At 41.1% G+C, this 20368-nt stretch overlaps 1 protein-coding gene across 4 annotated transcripts in view; it reads left to right on the top strand.

Annotated features, from left to right (window-relative positions):
* The first annotated feature begins 1845 nt into the window (after window positions 1-1845).
* Window positions 1846-20368, top strand: part of kcnn2 (potassium calcium-activated channel subfamily N member 2) — a 218714-nt gene continuing 200191 nt past the window's right edge. Inside the window, exons 1-2 of one of the 4 annotated variants that reach the window (XM_062056770.1) lie at window positions 1846-2612; window positions 5424-5519. In XM_062056770.1, the coding sequence (XP_061912754.1) occupies window positions 2220-2612; window positions 5424-5519 (489 nt within the window). In that variant the 5' untranslated portion in view covers window positions 1846-2219. Of the gene's footprint in view, window positions 2613-5423; window positions 5520-20368 lie in introns of those variants that run through there. The other 3 variants (XM_062056769.1, XM_062056771.1, XM_062056774.1) reach the window with 3 other exon arrangements.

Raw genomic sequence — 20368 nt, 5'->3', positions numbered from 1 at the left:
TTTAATGTTGTCATTATGGTAGTACTTAATGAATACTTAGGGCTACTACATTACTGTATTTTATTGTTGTTATTATTGTGTTTTTTAATTAATACTTAGGCCTACCACACTGCTTTATTTTAATTTTGTCATTATGGTGGTACTTAATGAATACTTAGGTCTACTACACTACTGTATTTTAATGTTGTCATCATGGTGGTACTTGATGAATACTTAGGTCTACTACACTACTGTATTTTAATGTTCTCATTATGGTGGTACTTGATGAATACTTAGGTCTACTACACTACCGTATTTTAATGTTGGTCATTATTGTGGTACTTAAAGAATACTTAGGTCTACTACACTAATGTATTTTAATGTTGTCATTATGGTGATACTTAATGAATACACTACTACACTACTGTATTTAAATGTTGTTATTACAGGGGTACTTAATGAATACTTAGGTCTACTACGCTACTGTATTTTAATGTTGTCATTATGGTGGTACTTAATGAATACTTAGGTCTACTACACTACTGTATTTTAATGTTGTCATTATGATGGTACTTAATGAATACGTAGGTCTACTGCACTACTGTATTTTAATGTTGTCATTATGGTGGTACTTGATGAATACTTAGGTCTACTACACTACTGTACTTGGAGAGCCAAGTGTTTTCTGAGGTGCAACTTGGTGAAATACGTTTGACAACCACTAATGTATACTCTATGTTATTGTATAAAATATACTGTATATATATCTGATATTGTACATACAGTTTTGTACATAATATACATTATTTTATATAAATTATATATGTGATATTGTATGTATAATATACATGATATTGTTTATATGATACATGTGATATTGTATATATGATATACATATGATGTTGTGTATATGACATATATGATATTGTATATATGATATATTTGATATTGTATATATGATTATGATATTGCATTGTGTAAATATATTGTATAAGATATGATGTTGTATATAAGATACATATGATATTGTATTGATGATATTTTATGATATACATGATATGGCATATTTGATAAGTAGGGTATTGTATATATTATATTGAATAATATGTTTTATATTGTATATAAGATACATATGATATTGTATGATAAAAAGTATATTGCATTTATGATATATATGATATTGCATATAAGATATATATGAAATAGTATATATGAAACATATGATATTGTATATTTTATATATTGCATATGTGATATATGATGTATGATATATGTATGATATATGATATATATTATTACATATAATCATTACATATGATATGATTATATAATACATATGACATTGTTTATATGGTACATACGATATTGTTTATATGATATATAATATATTGTTTATATGATACATGGTGTTGTATACATGATATTGTCCATCCATCCATCCAACCTTTTTCTACCGCTTATTCCCTTCGGGTCACGGGGGCGCTGGAGCCTATCTCAGCTACAATCGGGCGGAAGGCGGGGTACACCCCGGACAAGTCGCACCTCATCACAGGGCCAACACAGATAGACAGACAACATTCACACTCACATTCACACACACTAGGGCCAATTTAGTATTGCCAATCAACCTATCCCCAGGTGCATGTCTTTTGATATTGTATGATATAAATTATATTGTATATATGATACATATTATTTTGAATATATGATATTGTATATATGAGGAGAGGTTAGTTAACACCTGGCTAAATGAGAGTGTTTGGGTCCTCACCCTTGCTAAAGATGATTGTTTATTCTACGGGAGCCGACGAGGTTCTGTTCCATCGTTGTGTGCTGCTGGACTGCTGCTGCTTTAAAAAAGAAGAAGAAGGAGAGCAGGAGGAGAAAGAGGAAGAAGAAGAAGAGGAGTAAGAGGAAGGCGAAGAAGAAGAAGTAGAAGAAGAAAAATAAAAACAAGAAGAAGAAGAAGGAGAAGAAGAAGAGGAGGAGGAGGAAGAAGACATGGGAAGTCTGGGGCAGCTGCGGTAGCATTATTAGTCCAACACGAAGCATCCGAGTCCGCGGATCCCAATTGGGTCGAGCCGCACCTGCACCAACCGCACCTGTCATGTCGGCGACCGCCTCGTCGTCCGCGGGACGTCACCGACGTGCACCGCGGTAACTTTGAGGACATCTGGGGAGACTCGCCATGCATCTTCCTCCGGGCACCATCGTCGTCATCATCCCGCCATGAGGCCAGCATGAGCAGCTGCAGATTCAACGGCGGCGTCATGCGGCCGCTCAGCCACCTGAGCTCGTCCCGCAGGAACGTACACGAGTTCGATTCCGAGTCGCAGCCCCTGCAGCCTCTCTCGGCCGGGGACGCGTCGGACGTTTTGGCGGCTTCCAAGCCGGAGAACCACGCGGCTGCGCGCATGCAGTACGCGTCCGGCGACGGAGGCGGGGGCTGCGGCCATGGCGGCGGCGGGAAGTCGGGCAAGAAGAAGAACCAGAACATTGGCGAGAAGCTCGGCCACAGGAGGGCCCTGTTTGAGAAGCGGAAGCGGCTCAGCGACTACGCTTTGATCTTTGGCATGTTTGGCATCGTTGTTATGGTCGTAGAGACGGAACTGTCATGGGGGGCCTACGGAAAGGTGAGTGTAGCCTACGTGTAAGTACACACACATTCAAGTAGTGCGAGTTCATGGCCCCGAGAGTACACACATTCAAGTAGTACTAGTTCATGTCCCCGAGAGTACACACACATTCAAGTAGTACTTGTTCATGACCCCGAGAGTACACATAAACTCAAGTAGTACTAGTTCATGTCCCCGAGAGTACACACACATTCAAGTAGTACTTGTTCATGTCCCCGAGAGTACACACACATTCAAGTAGTACTTGTTCATGTCCCGAGAGTACACACACATTCAAGTAGTACTAGTTCATGTCCCCGAGAGTACACACACATTCTAGTAGTACTTGTTCATGTCCCCGAGATTACACACACATTCAAGTAGTACCAGTTCATGTCCCCTAGAGTACACTCACACACATTCAAGTAAATAAATAAATAAATGGGTTATACTTGTATAGCGCTTTTCTACCTTCAAGGTACTCAAAGCGCTTTGACAGTATTTCCACATTTACCCATGATTCACACACACATTCACACACTGATGGCGGGAGCTGCCATGCAAGGCGCTAACCAGCAGCCATCAGAGGCAAAGGGTGAAGTTGAAGTGTCTTGCCCAAGGACACAACGGATGTGACTAGGAAGGTAGAAGGTGGGAATTGAACCCCAGTAACCAGCAACACTCCGATTGCTGGCACAGCCACTCTACCAACTTCGCCACGCCGTCCCAAGTAGTACTTGTTCATGTCCCAGAGAGTACACAGAAATTCAAGTAGTACTAGTTCATGTCCCCGAGAGTACACACACATTCAAGTAGTACCAGTTCATGACCCCTAGAGTACACACACATTCAAGTATTACTAGTTCATGTCTCCGAGAGTACACACACATTCAAGTAGTACTAGTCCATGTCCCCGAGAGTACCTCTTTTGTACACACACACATTCAAGTAGTACTAGGTCATGTCCCCGAGAGTACACACACATTCAAGTAGTACTAGTTCATGTCCCTGTGAGTACACACAAATACAAGTACTACTAGTTCATGTCCCCGAGAGTGGACACACATTCATGTAGTACTAGTTCATGTCCCCGAGAGTACCTCTTTTGTACACACACATATTCAAGTAGTACTATTTCATGTCCCCGAAACTACCTCTTTTGTACACACATATTCAAGTAGTACTAGTTCATGTCCCCGAAAGTACCTCTTTTGTATACACACATATACAATTAGTACTATTTCATGTCCCTGAAAGTACCTCTTTTGTACACACACATATTCAAGTAGTACTATTTAATGTCCCCGAAAGTTCCTCTTTTGTACACACACGTTAAAGTCGTACTATTTCATGTCCCTGAAAGTACCTCTTTTGTACACACACATTCAAGTAATACTAGTTCATGCCCCCGAAAGTACTTCTTTTGTACACACACATTCAAGTAGTACTAGTTCTTACATCTTGTACCCGAAAGTACCTCTTTTGTCTACACACTTAAGTAGTACAAGTTCATGTCCCCGAAAGTACCTCTTTTGTACACACACATTCAAGTAGTACTATATCATGTCCCCGAAAGTACCTCTTTTTTACAGACACATTCATGTAGTACTAACTAGTTCCTGTCCCCTAAAGTACCTCTTTTGTACACACACATATTCAAGTATTACTAGTTCATGTCCCCGAAAGTACCTCTTTTGTACACACACATATTCAAGTTGTACTATTTAATGTCCCTGAAAGTACCTCTTTTGTACACACACATTCAAGTAGTACTAGTTCTTACATCATGTCACTGAAAGTACCTCTTTTGTACACACATATTCAAGTAGTACTAGTTCATGTACCCGAAAGTACCTCTTTTGTACACACACTTATGTAGTACTAGTTCATGTCCCCGAAAGTACATCTTTTTTACACACACTTTAGTACTAGTTCATGTCCCCGAAAAAAACTCTTTTGTACACACACATTCAAGTACTGCTATTTCCTACAGTCATGCGTTACTGTAGATAACAACCGCGCTGTCCTCAAATCATCCCACAACCTTGTTTGCGTTACTCACCTGTCTAAGACAATAGTGTGCTATTATTGTCATGTATGACGTGCCACAACTTTTGGTGCTCCACTCACCTGTCTAACACAATAGTGTGTTATTATTTTCGTGGATGACGTGCCACAAGCTTGTGTGCTCCACTCACCTGTCTGACACAATAGTGTGTTATTATTGTCGTGTATGGCGTGCCACAAGTTTGTGTGCTTCACCCACCTGTCCAACACAACAGTGTGCTAATATTGTCACGTATGACGTGCCACAACCTTGTGTGCTTCAGTCACCTGTCTAACACAATAGTGTCTTTTATTGTCGTGTATGACGTGCCACAACCTTGTGTGCTTCACTCACCTGTCTAACACAATAGTGTGTTGTTATTGTTGTGTATCACATGCCACAAGCTTGTGTGCTTCACTGACCTGTCTAACACAATAGTGTGTTATTATTGACGTGTATGACGTGCCACAAGCTTGTGTGCTTCACCCACCTGTGTAACACAATAGTGTGTTATTATTGTCGTGTATGATGATGTGCCACAAGCTTGTGTGCTTCACTCACCTGTCTAACACAATAGTGTGTTATTATTGTTGTGTATGACGTGCCACAAGCTTGTGTGCTTCACTGACCTGTCTAACACCATAGTGTGTTATTATTGTCGTGTATGACGTGCCACAAGCTTGTGTGCTTCACTCACCTGTCTAACACAGTAGTGTGCTATTATTGTTGTGTATGACGTGCCACAAGCTTGTGTTTGCTTTAGTGTTGTCGCTTTCTTCCAGGAGTCCCTGTATTCATTAGCGCTAAAATGCCTGATAAGCCTTTCTACCATCATCCTCCTGGGACTGATCCTCATCTACCACGCAAGAGAGATCCAGGTAATGAAACAGACTTATTCTTTTTTTCACATGTTGGATATATGCAGTCTTTAGTTTTTGGAAAACACCTTTACGTGAACAAAGGAATGTGTGTGTGTGTGTATATATATATATATATATATATATATATATATATATATATATATATATATATATATATATTAATTACCAAATAGTAGCCCGGGCGTTTATGTCACATGGGGTCAGACCCCGGGCGGCTATTAGGACATGGGCGGTTATTTGCACAAGGCTTTTATTTATTTTTGCACCAGCCTGCACCAGGCCATTATTTGGTTACAATGGTTACTGTACAGTATTTTTTTTCGTACAAAAAACTTTAATTGTAAAAGCTATTGTAAACATACAAACAAAAAAACAAGAGATCAACATGAGGTAGGCTATCAAAAAACAAGAGATCAACAAGGCCTCAACATGGCAGTAGTGCAACAATTGTCAAATAGAATACCAATACTAAAAATATATAAACTTTTTAAATAAAAGCAGCCTACCGGGAAAAATAAAATTATGGTACCAAGTACTCAAGTATAAAACCCACCATCAAAACAGAACAATAATACTGTCACTTAAATAAAATAAAGGCTACAGTATTCCAAGTTTTTAATAAAGCAGCATACGTGATTATCCACTGACACAAATTAGCATCAAGCTCGTCGCTCACTTTCTTCCTACCTCCACCAGATAAGCTAGCCCGTTTTCCATCGATTGCCGACTGAGATAGTAGTTCTCCCTTTTTTTGTTTCCATTCTCGTACACGTTTTGGGTCAACGTTAAACTGCCTGGCCGCTGCCAAACCAGAATTCTGCTTCGCATACTTCACAACCGCTAGCTTGAACTTTAAGTCAAACTTTCTGTTCTTCTTCCCCCTTAAAGTATTCCCGTCCATCAGTTGTGGTGTACCGGTATCCTGTTCATTCAACTCACTGCTACTGTTGCTTGCCATGTTGAAACTTTTCCTCGTGGGTTTGTTGTTGTCGTTGAGTGTGTGTTACGCTATATGCGGTAACCCATTGCAATATGTTGATTACCCAGAATCCCCACGTAACGTCTGCTGTTACCGTAATTACCAGAATTACTGCACCTTTGCTTTTCCTTTTAGCTTATAAATTGGGTTTAATGAAATCAATATGATTTTAATCTAAATTATGCAAATAACAGCCCATGGGCGGTTATTAGGAAGAGGCGGTTAATTCACAAAATGGGGTCAGACCCCGGGCGGCTATTAGGATATGGGCGGTTATTTGCACAAGGGCGTTTATTTGGTAATATATACACACACACACACGTGTATAAATATATGTACTGTATATATGTGTATGTATAAGTTAAAGTTAAAGGTGTAGTGAGATTATCCTCTGCATTTGACCCATCACCCTTGCCCCCTGGGAGGTGATGGGAGCAGTGAGCAGCAGCGGTGGCCGTGCCCAGGAATCATTTTTGGTGATTTAACCCCCAATTTCACCCCTTGATGCTGAGTGCCAAGCAGGGAGGTAATGGGTCACAATTTTTGTAGTCTTTGGTATAACTCGGCCGGGGTTTGAACTCATACACCTCACGGTGATGCTTGGACACGTCATCAGTGATAAACCCGGGGTCATAGGGTGTTTCGGGTCTTTAATCATCAGACACCCTCGCCCGGGCGACCCATACTGTATATGTATGTATATGAAGGGTGTAACGGTACACAAACATTTCGGTTCGGTACGTACCTTGGTTTAGAGGTCACAGTTCGGTTCATTTTCGGTACAGTAAGAAAACAACAAAATATAAATTTTTTTAAATTTTTTTTACCAAATTTGTAAACAATGGCTTTATCCTTTTAACATTGGGAACACTATAATAATTCTGCCCAAAAATACAAATAGCTCTGTGTGTGATGGATGTGAGCCACCACTAGGCTGATAAGTGCAACAGCAGGCAGTCATGAATGCTAAGCATAACAATAACATACATATACACACAGGGTCGATTGCCAGGGTTAATGTGGTCAACATATATAAAATAAAAACTAAATAAGATAAGGCTCAGAATGGTTTCTTAACAAAACCTTTCTACATACTGTATAAAGTGCTTTTTTTGATTGATTTATTGAAACTTTTATTAGTAGATTGCCCAGTACAGTATTATTATTGCGTACAATTGACCACTAAATGGTAACACCCGAATACGTTTTTCAACTTGTCGAGGTCCACGTTAATCAACATTAAACTGCCTCAAGTTGTGGCTCAGATTAAATAAAATGAGAAAACTTTTCTTCTACATATAAAACGTGCAACATTAAACAGTTTCAAGTCAACTCAGCCTCAGATTAACTTTTCTTTTCCCCCCATGCCTTTAATCCTGGTGACTTTCACTCAATCTTCATGTTTTTTGCCAGAAAAATCAGTTTATCCACATTGTCTGCAGAAAGAAGAAGTGGGTCAAAATCTAGTTTTTAATCAATCAATCAATCAATGTTTATTTATATAGCCCTAAATCACAAAAGTCTCAAAGGGCTGCACAAGCCACAACGACATCCTCGGCACAGAGCCCACACAAGGGACGTCGATGTGAATGACTATGAGAAACCTTGGAGGGGACCGCATATGTGGGTAACCCCCCCTCTAAGTACAGTCCCTAGTGGATCCACATAACAGTGAGAGTCCAGTCCATAGTGGGGCCAGCAGCAGACCATCTCGAGCGGAGACAGGTCAGTACCGCACAGACGTCCCCAACCGATGCACAGGCGAGCGGTCCACCCCGGGTCCCAACTCTGGACAGCCAGCATCTTATCCATGGTCACCGGAACCGGAATAACCCGGCGAGGGGGAAAAGGAGAAAAGAAAACGGCAGATCAACTGGTCTAAAAAAGGGGGGTCTATTTAAAGCAGGGGTGGGCAATTAATTTTTACAGGGTGCCGCATGAGCAACCCGAGCACTGCTGGAGGGCCACACCGACAATATTTCAATTAAATTTTGCTTAAATTATTTTTGATATACCGTAACATAAAAAATAACAATATTTTCATTTAACCTAACTTATCTTTATACAAAAGCAGATGGCTTTTGATGGTTTTATTTTTAACACTTTCTTACACAACACTTCCTGATGTGTATACCATGCAAAAATTTCAATTTCTGTCACTTTATCCTGCATCCTCTTTGTTGTGAACGTAGCACGCCTGTAAGGTGATTTGCGAAGAAGGAGGAAGCGTTGCTGTTGCGGAAATGAAGAGTGAGGATAGATGTGCGTGTGGAAAGAACGAGATCAGTTGAGCTGTGTTAGTATAGGTTGCTCAATAAAAGTTTAAAAAGAGCGTCAGACTTGGTGTGCACTTCTTCTGGACTCTACAATTGATGTCTAAAAGTGGGATGAAATGCCTCCCAGTTCGCCTTGCCATCAAACCTGGGAGTCTTCATTGAGGGCGGAATTCCCCCATGGAAAGCAGCGTGAGCTGCACCTGTAGACACTGCCTCTCTCCTTCCTCTCTCTCTCTCTCTCTCTCTCTCTCTCTCTCTCTCTCTCTCTCTCTCTCTCTCTCTCTCTCTCTCTCTCTCTCTGCGGCTAGCTCCTCACGTGGCACGTACCTCTCGATGACGTAGCAGGCTGCGCACACAATTAAGCAGTGCAGTATGCGCAAAGTTTTACTTCTGCCACCAATTGTAGCGTCCAGAAGAAGTGCACACCAAGTCTGACGCTCTTTTTAAACTTTTAGCAACATGTGTATTACAAATTAAGCACACTGCTTTACCTTTACTTGGCAGTCCATGTCTTTTTTAAAACACGCCATTCGTCATCACCTTTTCTTTTTTTAGCGTCTCGGGGATAACCGGGCGGACCGGGCATCACTTGTCGCTGTGCGCCTTCACTAACAGGACACACGCACATAAATAACACTTTTCAAAATAAAAGCAGCACAGTTGTATTGCACGCACGACATAGATGTTTTTTTAAATTTATTTTGTAATTTGTGATTGCCGCTGCGCGCACGAGCATACGTCCACACGGAAGTCATACAAATAACGCTTTTCAAAACAAAAGCAGCACCGTTGTATTGCACACTTGAGATATATACTTTTTAAAATTTATTTTGTAATTTATGATTGGCCTCACGCGGGCCGGACAGGGACGTACAAAGGGCCGGATGCGGCCCGCGGGCCGCAGAATGCCCAGGTCTGATTTAAAGGCTAGAGTATACAAATGAGTTTTAAGATGGGACTTAAATGCTTCTACTGAGGTAGCATCTCTAACTTTTACCGGGAGGGCATTCCATAGTACTGGAGCCCGAACAGAAAATGCTCTATAGCCCGCAGACTTTTTTTGGGCTCTGGGAATCACTAATAAGCCGGAGTTCTTTGAACGCAGATTTCTTGCCGGGACATATGGTACAATACAGTCACCAAGATAGGCTGGAGCTAGACCGTGTAGTATTTCATACGTAAGTAGTAATACCTTAAAGTTGCATCTTAAGTGCACAGGAAGCCAGTGCAGGTGAGCCAGTATAGGCGTAATATGATCGAACTTTTTTGTTCTTGTCAAAAGTCTAGCAGCCGCATTTTGTACCAACTATAATCTTTTAATGCTAGACATAGGGAGACCCGAAAATAATACGTTACAGTAATCGAGACGAGACGTAACGAACGCATGAATAATAATCTCAGCGTCGCTAGTGGACAAAATGGAACAAATTTTAGCGATATTACGGAGATGAAAGAAGGCCATTATAGTAACACTCTTAATGTGTTACTCAAACGAGAGAGTTGGGTCGAAAATAATACCAAGATTCTTTACCGAGTCGGCTTGTGTAATTGTTTGGTTGTCAAATGTTAAAGTGGTATTATTAAATAGATGTCGGTGTTGAGCAGGACCGATAATCAGCATTTCCGTTTTCTTAGCATTGAGTTGCAAAAAGTTAGCGGACATCCATTGTTTAATTTCATTAAGACACGCCTCCAGCTGACTACAATCCGGCGTGTTGGTCAGCTTTAGGGGCATGTAGAGTTGGGTGTCATCAGCATAACAGTGAAAGCTAACACCGTATTTGCGTATGATGTCACCTAGCGGCAGCATGTAAATACTAAAGAGGGCAGGGCCAAGAACCGAACCCTGGGGGACTCCGCACGTTACCTTGACATAGTCCGAGGTCACATTGTTATGGGAGATGCACTGCATTCTGTCAGTAAGATAAGAGTTAAACCATGACAAGGCTAAGTCTGACATACCAATACGTGTTTTGATACGCTCTAATAAAATATTATGATCGACGGTATCGAAAGCAGCGCTAAGATCAAGAAGCAGCAACATAGATGACGCATCAGAATCCATCGTTAGCAATAGATCATTTGTCATTTTTGCGAGGGCTGTCTCCGTAGAGTGATCTGCCCTGAAACCGGATTGAAAAGGTTCACAGAGATTGTTAGACGCTAAGTGTTCATTTAGCTGCTGTGCAACAATTTTTTCGAGGATTTTCGAGATAAACGGAAGGTGGGACACCGGCCGGTAGTTTACCATGAGGTCAGGATCGAGGTTAGGTCTTTTGAGTAGAGGATGAATAACCGCTTTTTTGAATGCTAGGGGAACAGTGCCAGAGGAAATTGATAAGTTTATAATATTTAGCACTGATGGACCTAATAATACAAAAAGCTCCTTGATAAGTTTCCCAGGAAATGGGTCAAGTAAACATGTTGTTTGTTTTGTCCCATTTACACATCTTAACAATTCCTCTAATGTTATTTCATCAAAGAGAGAGAAACTATTTTGGAGGGCGGTATCCGTCGTATATACAGTCGTATATGTGTTAATAGAACCCAGTTGTAGCAGGGATGCATTGTCTTTAATCTCCTTTCTAATGACTTCAATTTTCTTATTAAAGAAATTCATAAAGTCATCTGCCGAGTGGGTGGAGCTACTGGGAGGAGTCTCTTGTTGGGTTAGCCATGCTACTGTACTGAACAAAAATTTAGGATTATTTTTGTTGAGGTGGATGAGATTTGAGTAATATTTAGCTTTAGCTAAGGTAAGCATGCGTTTATAAGTTATTAAACTATCACTCCATGCTTGATGGAAAACCTCAAGTTTAGTCGCGCGCCATTTACGTTCCAGCTTTCTACATGATAATTTATGGACTTTAGTTTCTTCTGTATACCATGGGGTACGCCTTTTAGGGGCCCTTTTTAGCTTTAGCGGTGCTACATTATCAATGGTGTCGCGCAGGGCGTCGTTAAAGTTGTTAGTGAGGTTATCAATAGAGCCGACATAATTTGGGAATAGTGCCATTACCGAAGGGAGTAGGCCAGCAAGAGTCGTCGTTGTGGCAGCATTAATGTTGCGGCTGCTATAGTAGTTATTATTATTATTAGTTTGTTGACAATGAGTCAGAACTTCGAATTTTATAAGGTAATGATCGGACATTACTTTAGTATACTGGAGTATCGTAACTTTGGAGGTGGTGACACCCCTGACAAGCACTAGATATATCGTATTACCGTTGCGATGCGTGGGTTCATTTATTATTTGTGTAAGACCACAGCTATCAATTATAGTCTGGAGCGCCACGCACGGAGGGTTCGATGGGGTATTCATATGGATATTAAAGTCCCCCATTATGATTATATTGTCGGCGTGCGTCACTAGATCAGCAACAAACTCTGATAAAGTCAGAATAGGGCCCAGGGGGGCGGTAGATAACAGCCAGGTGGAGAGGCAGCGGTGTGACAAACCTCATAGTGAGCACCTCAAACGAGTTATATTTATTATTTAGGTTAGGTGTAAGATTAAAGTTTTCATTGTATATTAGTGCGACACCCCCTCCCCTTTTAAGAGGACGGGCAACATGTGCATTCGTATAGTTAGGAGGAGATGCCTCATTTAGCGCAAAAAAATCGTCTGGTTTGAGCCAGGTCTCGGCGAGACCAACGACGTCAAGTTTGTTGTCTCTAATGACCTCATTAACTAATAACGTTTTGGAAGATAATGATCTTACGTTTAAAAAGCCCATATTATAGGATTGTTTGTTGAAATTAAAAAGCCCATATTGAGGATTGTTTGTTGAAATTATCCGAAGTAGCAATATTAATAATGTTGCGTTTATTATGCGTAGTGCACTTTAAATAGTTTCGACCATATCTAGGAATTGATACGATGGGAATTTTCAGATTGTTTGCTTGGTGCTGCGATAAACTGAACACATCATAGTTTGCCACCTCAGTAGAATGCATGTCTACCTCTGACACAGTCACAACAGAAAAAACATTATGTGAGTTGTGTTTTATTCTAAGAGAATTGCTATGTGTGCAGGGATTATCCAGCCTGGCGCCGGCTAGTTCTAGTTTAAATTACTTCTTACCCGGACACTCCACGCTTCTTTGAGGATTAGCCTTTCGCTTTGTTGTTAGCCCCGCTCGGCATCCCCGCTTCTGCTTCCGCTCACACCGCTTACGTCTCCTCCATTGACGGTCCCCGCTAGTACTTGACTCCGCTGCTACAAAGGCCGCTCGATGTAGCCCGCGAAGTATTCCCATGCTAGCCAGGAGGTCCACCGTACATGCATCTTTCAGTCTATAACGACCCGATCTATCCACATCCAGAATTGTCTGTCGGTCGTATGTGATCACAGTGTCCACGCTTTGAGCCAGCCATTAAATTGACAGAATTGACGGGTATTTTTGCCAAATCGCTCTACACTCCCAAGAGCGTCTGCAAGTCGCTGCCATCAGGGCGCCGGCATCTTATTGCAATATGGTTTTAAATCTGCTGTTATAAAAACACCAACGGCATTTGTTATTGCTTTAGCCCTGCCTGACTCACCGAGGAGAGGCTGCTTGAATGCTGTGTTTGCACGACGCTCGTCTTTCTCGTCGTTGAAGTGACGTTCACTTGGGGGTGGTGCCGCTTCAAATGGGTTAGCATGTTTGACGTGTTGCCAGAAGCATACCGTACTGCTGCTGAACAATGTCGGCAAACCGCTTTCGCTTTGTTGTTGCTGCTAGCATGCCGTGTGTTGTGCCTCGGTGTGCATTGTTTACACAACGTGCGGTACGCTACTTAATATGTCCGTGTGGAAACTCTTTCGGTACACCTCCGAACCGAACCGAAACCCACGTACCGAAACGGTTCAATACAAATACACGTATCGTTACACCCTTAATGTATATGCATGTATATTAGGGGTGTAACGGTATGTGTATTTGTATTGAACCATCTCGGTACGGGAGTTCCAGTTCGGTTCGGAGGTGTACCGAACGAGTTTCCACACGAACATATGAAGTAGCTGCCTAAGCTAAAGTCTTAACAAGCTGCTCTGCTTTCTGCCTCTGTCTCCTACACAGCACCCAGCATTGTCCGAGCGGTAACAGCCAATCAGCAGTGCGTATTCAGAGCGCATGTCGTCAGTGCTTCTGCGGTGGGGTTAGCAGATAGGTGTTTAGCAGGTGAGCATCAGTCAGCGGACTCTTCCCAAATTAAAATAAACACCTCCCAGTCAACTACTAGTAACATCACTAGAGCCCGTTGACGTTCTAGAAACAAGCTGCAGCTCAACTCGCTCGCAGTCCTGGGTTGAGGTGAAGGCTAATTATTCTTTAGCGTAACGGTAGCTCATTTTGCGGTGAGTGCGTGTGTGCGTGTGTGCGTGTGTGTGTGTGTGTGTGTGTGTGTGTGTGTGTGTGTGTGTGTGTGCGTGTGCGTGCGTGTGCGTGCGCGTGCGCGTGCGCGCGTGTGATAAAAATCAACTACAGGGTTCCCAAATGCTGTAATAAATTAAGCATGATGAGTTGACTTGAAACTGTTTAATGTTGCACTTTTTATATGTAGAAGAAAAGTTTTGTCATTTTATTTAATCTGAGCAACAACTTGAGCAGTTTAATGTTGATTAACGCGGGCAGAACTATTATAGTGTTCCCAATATTAAATGGATAAAGCCATTGTTTACAAATTTGGTAAATAAATAACCAAAACATTTATATTTTGTTGTTTTCTTACTGTACCGAAAATTAACCGAACCGTGACCTCTAAACCAAGGTACGTACCGAACCAAAATTTTTGCACTGTTTCCCACACATTCATTTATTTGTGGCGGCCCGCCACGAAAGAATTACATCCGCCACAAATAGATTTTTCAGCTTTTGACTCGCTCGACTGTTCATAAAAGCAATGGGACTCTGTCTGTGAATGTAGCTAGTAGTTACAATTCCGGTGCAGTAGGTGGCAGTAGCCTACTATGCATTGTAACTCCGCCAATAGCACTTAATTCACCTGGTGGGCCAGAAGAAGAAGACGACGACGACGAAGTAAAAGAAGAACGGACCGACCGGATCAAAATACGAGGGTAAGACGTCTTGGCAAACAAGTTCAAAAGTGGTCCGAACCTGTGCAGTGTGCAGCACCGACTCGGATTTTCTTAATTTTTATTTTCGGGATATGAATGCATTTATTTTGAAAGGACAGCTGGAAAGAGACGGGGGAGGGGGGAGAGAGGGTGAGAGGGGGGATTGACGCGGAGCAAAGTGACTGTCAGGTGGGATCGAACTAGGTCACCGCAGCGGGTGCTCTACCAGGTGAGATAGGTTATAGCTGCATCGCTCGCGGCTCGTCATATATTTAACGTTAATCCGCGAGTTCACCGAGCGTTTCACTGACGGTGAGCAGCCTGACACTGCTTCATTAACACCGCCGCTGTTTGACTCGGGGGCCGGGGCAGACGCACGCAGTAACAGTCACTCGTTACCATACCGACGAGCTAACGTGTCCAGGTTATAACCCTGTTGTCAATAAACACACGTGGAGACGGTGCTTCAGATACTGCATTAATACTGAAGCTAAATTGTCCACTGCAGCATGTGAATGCAATGAAAATAATAAAATCTGAGCCAACCAGCTGTTAAAATGTTGTCCAGGTTAATGTTTTGGCCATTAAAGGCCCTTCATTTCGAGATTTCAACTGTGATCGGGCTTTAAACAGGTGGCTGACCTGTTCAGATGGTTGTAACTGCTACTGGTCAAATAATGTGAAATAGCATTTAATTTTACATGTATGCAATGCCATTTAAATGTAATTATAGATAATAATAATAATAATAATAATAATAAATACTGTGTAGTGTTGCAAATAGTCAACGGGAAGGATTTTAGTAAGATATAAGCCATGAGCACTAACACAGCCAGAAGAAAAACCTAGGCAGGACAAGTAAAAATATTGGGGCAAGTAGATTTGAGAAGTCGGGCAAGTAGAAAAAAACCTTAACGTTGAACCCTGCATGTGTTGAGCTGCTGCCGCTTAAGGTTAGACGGCACTGTACATACAGCGGTTCTGCTCGTTAGTAATAAATTCTAATGTTAGATGTTCACTCCTTCACACAGATGAGTATAGAAAAATATTTTCAACGGCCGAAAAGGGCTCGACTTGGAGAGGAGGTAGGCCTACAGGAGGTATTATCAAAACGGTGTAGACACTTAGAAATCTCATAAGGAAAGTAAACAGACGTCCATCAGTGTGAAAATTAATTTGCTTCCAATACTTCCAGGCTTCAACTAGTGCCGCAGCTGGCGCAGCTGAGGCAGTAAGAGAGTGTGAGGAGGAAGGGATAGAAAGTATGCAGGAAGATGTTGTACGAGAGGAGGAAGACAGGCAGCATGTAGAGCCAGCTAGGGCGGAGGCAACAGGTGAGACTCAGCAAACACTGAAAAATAAAGCAGGGTCAGATCAGAAATGCTGCATATACAAATCTGTATATAAATATGTACTTAAAGTGTTGTAATTATATTCCAACTCCGCGTTCTTCTTGGTCATCGCCGCTGCTGGGAACATTTTGGCTTCGCGGTGTGATACAACAATGGAGGACGAGTGGCGGACAAAGCGTAAGCAGCTTGCCGACATTGTTCAGCAGCGGTAGGGTATGCTTCTGACAACACGTCAAACATGCTAACCCATTTGAAGCTACACCACCCCCAAGTGAACATTGCTTCAACGAAGAGAAAGACGAGCGTGGTGCAAACTCGGCTCCCCACCACATTTAAGCAGCCTTTCCTCGACGAGTCAGGCACGGCTAAAACAATAACAAATGCCGTTGGTGTTTTTATAGCAGCAGATTTTGACCCACGTCTATGGTGGAAGAACAATGAGCCCATATATCCTCTTACTGCCAAGTTAGCCAGGCACTACCTCGCCATACCTGCTACCTCCGTGCCCAGCTAAAGCAGGGGTGGGCAATTAATTTTCACCGGGGGCCGCATAAGCAACCCGAGCACTGCTGGAGGGCCACACGACAATATTTCAAATAAATTTTGCTCAATATTATTTTTGATATACCGTAAGATAAATAATAATGATGATAATAATAATAATAATTAATAATAATAATTTAATTTAACCTAACTTAACTTTATACAAAAGCAGATTGCTTTTGATGGTCACTTTATCCTGCATTATCCAACATTTTTCCCCATCAGATTTGGACAACCATCTGTTGTTAAAAATAGTTTTTAATCATATTTATTTTATATTGGTTTTTATATTGGTTTTATATGTAATTGTTTTTTCTTTTTATTCAGTCATTGGTGGAGCTAAGGATAATATTTGAATATTGTTTGTAATATTGTTGTGCAGCACTTTGGAAACATTTTGTTGTTTAAATGTGCTATGTAAATAAAGTGGATTGGATTGTCACACCTGCCAGCTTGTCCCAACACGCATTTACCTCTGTGAACAAGTCATTACCTGTGGTTGTCTCTTTAATTGACTGCATCAGAGCTCTCATCCAAAGTTAGCGAAAAACAGTCAATGTCTCCGGGCATTATCAGCGCAACAAAGTCCAATAAGCACTCCTTAATAAACTCTCCGTCAGAAAACGCCTTACTTTTTCTGGCGCTTTTGTGAGAAATGACGAAACTTGTCCTGACGGCTGCATCTCTGGGGGTGTGAAATATGGCACAAAGTCCTTGTTGGGTTTGCAGTTTTACCATCAACGCATCAGCCTCCCTTGCGCGCGCTTCATCAGACACATTCCGGTATTTTCCCTCGTGTTTCTTCGTGTAGTGGCGATTAAAATGATATTTAAACACAGCAACCTGTGTACCACACATTAAGCACACGGCTTTACCATTATTTTATGTAAAGAAATACTTGGCAGTCCATGTCTTGTTGGAAACACGCCATTCCTCATCAACTTTTCTTTTTTTAGCGTCTCATCACTTGTCTCTATGCACCTTCACTCACAGGTTCCCCCCGGACATACGGCATAAATAACACATTTCAAAATAAAAGCAGCACAGTTGTATTGCGCGCACGACATAGACGTTTTTTAAACTTTATTTTGTAATTTGTAATTGCGCCGTTCAATTCACTCACAATCGCACACGCGCATACGTCCACACGGAAGTAATACAAATAACGCTTTTCAAAACAAAAGCAGCACCGTTGTATTGCACACTCGACATAGATACTTTTTGAAATTTATTTTGTAATTTATGATTGGCCTCATGCGGGCCGGACAGGGATGCGCAAAGGGCCGGATGCGGCCCGCGGGCCGTACAATGCCCAGGTCTGAGCTAAAGGGTATTTTCCACATCTGGAGACATTGTAACTGCAAGCAGGTCTGCTCTTTCTGCAGACAATATGGATAAAATGATTTTTCTGGCAAAAAACATAAAGATTGAGTGAAAGTCATCAGGGTAAAGGCTGGGCGGAAAAAAGAAAAGTTAATCTGAGGCTGAGTTGACTTGAAACTGTTTATTTTATTTAATCTGAGCAACAACTTGAAGCAGTTTAATGTTGCATTTAATATGTAGAAATGTTGCACTTTATATGTACAAAGGTTTTGTTAAGAAACCAATTCTGAGCCTTATCTTATTTAGTTTTTATTTTATATATGTTGACTGCATTAACCATGGCAATGGACCCTGTGTGTATATGTATGTTATTGTTATGCTTACCATTCATGACCGCCTGCTGTTGCACTCATCAGCCTCGTGGTGGCTCACATCCATCACACACAGAGCTATTTTAAAGCAATGTTAAAAGGATAAAGCCATTGTTCACAAAGTTTGGTAAATAAATAACCAGAAAATGTATATTTTGTTGTTTTCTTACTGTACCGAAAATGAACCGAACCGTGATCTCTAAACCGAGGTATGTACCGAACCGAAATATCTGTGTACTGTTACACCCTTATATGTGTATATATATATATATATATATATATATATATATATATATATATATATATATATATATATATATATATATATATATATGTGTGTGTGTGTGTGTGTGTGTGTGTGTGTGTGTGTGTGTGTGTGTATATATATATGTATGTATATATATATATATATGTATGTATGTATGTATATATATATATATATATATATATATATATATATATATATATATATATATATATATTAGAGATGTGCGGATAGGCAATTATTTCATCCGCAACCGCATCACAAAAGTAGTCATCCACCCGCCATCCACCCGAACCAACATTTTATCAAAACCACACCCACCCGCCTTGCCTTGCGTCGTCTATATCTAATATAGACGACGCAAGGCATTAGTGAGGTTATAAAGCTTTTGCCTGTCAAAGAAAGGAGACTGATCCAATGCAGCAGACATTCAATGCGTGCCACGCATTAATATCTCTTGGCCACGCATTAGTGGCTAAGAGATATTAATGCGTGATAATATTATTTATCATTATTATAATATTATTGTCATTTCCATTAAGAAAGTGTTGACTATTGTTGCTAATGCCCTCAGATCAGGAGTGCGTTCCTCACACTTTGTGTGCGCGTTGCAGCAAGCAGAACAATGCTTTTAAGAATGTTTTAGAAAGACTAGGCCTATATTTTCGTTAGGTAAAAAAAATTTCTGAATTTATTTCAATGAATATTAACTTGTTAACGTTATAATGCTCAAATAGAGACGAGGGCGGGGTGCACAGTGAAACAGTGAACAATTTTGCGACAAAGATGAACCTTTATTGATTGATCTTCAGCCATGACAAAATATCAGACAATCTCCATTGTTAACGACAGGCAGGAAAATAAAGATAAACACATAGCCTATGTTGTAGGCGTTGGCATAGACTTAGACTTAGACTTCCTTTTTATTGTCATTCAAATTTGAACTTTACAGCACATATAAGAACGACATTTCGTTACATAAGCTCAAGGTAGTGCAGGATAAAAAAAAAACGATAAGGTGCATATATAAATAAATATATATATATATATATATAAATAATATATATATAAAAATAAATAAATATATATATAAATAAATAGATTACTGTTCAGATAAATATATTGCACTTTTTTACATGCGTCCACGTTTATGGATGTATGTTATATTGTCTTTTTTATTCCAGCGAGTTAATCCATTTGGGGGGGAGTTGAGGGGATAATTTAATTATGATGCGTTTAAGAGTCTTACGGCCTGAGGGAAGAAGCTGTTACAGAACCTGGAGGTTCTGCTTCGGAGGCTGCGGAACCTCTTTCTAGAGTCCAGCAGTGAAAACAGTCCTTGGTGGGGGTGGGAGGAGTCTTTGCAGATTTTCTGAGCCCTGGTCAGGCAGCGGATTTTTGCGATCTCCTGGATAGGAGGAAGAGGAGTCCTGATGATCTTTTCCGCCGTCCTCACCACTCTCTGGAGAGACTTCCAGTCTGAGGCATTGCAGGCTCCAGTCCAGACAGAGATGCTGTTGGTCAGCAGGCTCTCTATAGTGCCTCTGTACAATGTGGTGAGAACGGGGGAGGGAGCTGTGCTCTTTTCATCCAACGCAAAAATTGCATGCGCTGCTGAGCTCTTTTTACAGGAGCTCCGGTGTGTAGGGACCAGGTTATATTGTCAGTTTAT

The sequence above is a fragment of the Entelurus aequoreus genome, linkage group LG08, assembly GCF_033978785.1.
Source record: "Entelurus aequoreus isolate RoL-2023_Sb linkage group LG08, RoL_Eaeq_v1.1, whole genome shotgun sequence".
Taxonomy (NCBI): domain Eukaryota; kingdom Metazoa; phylum Chordata; class Actinopteri; order Syngnathiformes; family Syngnathidae; genus Entelurus; species Entelurus aequoreus.
Note: the sequence above shows the minus strand (reverse complement) of the source record. Positions and strands in the feature narration are given on the sequence as shown.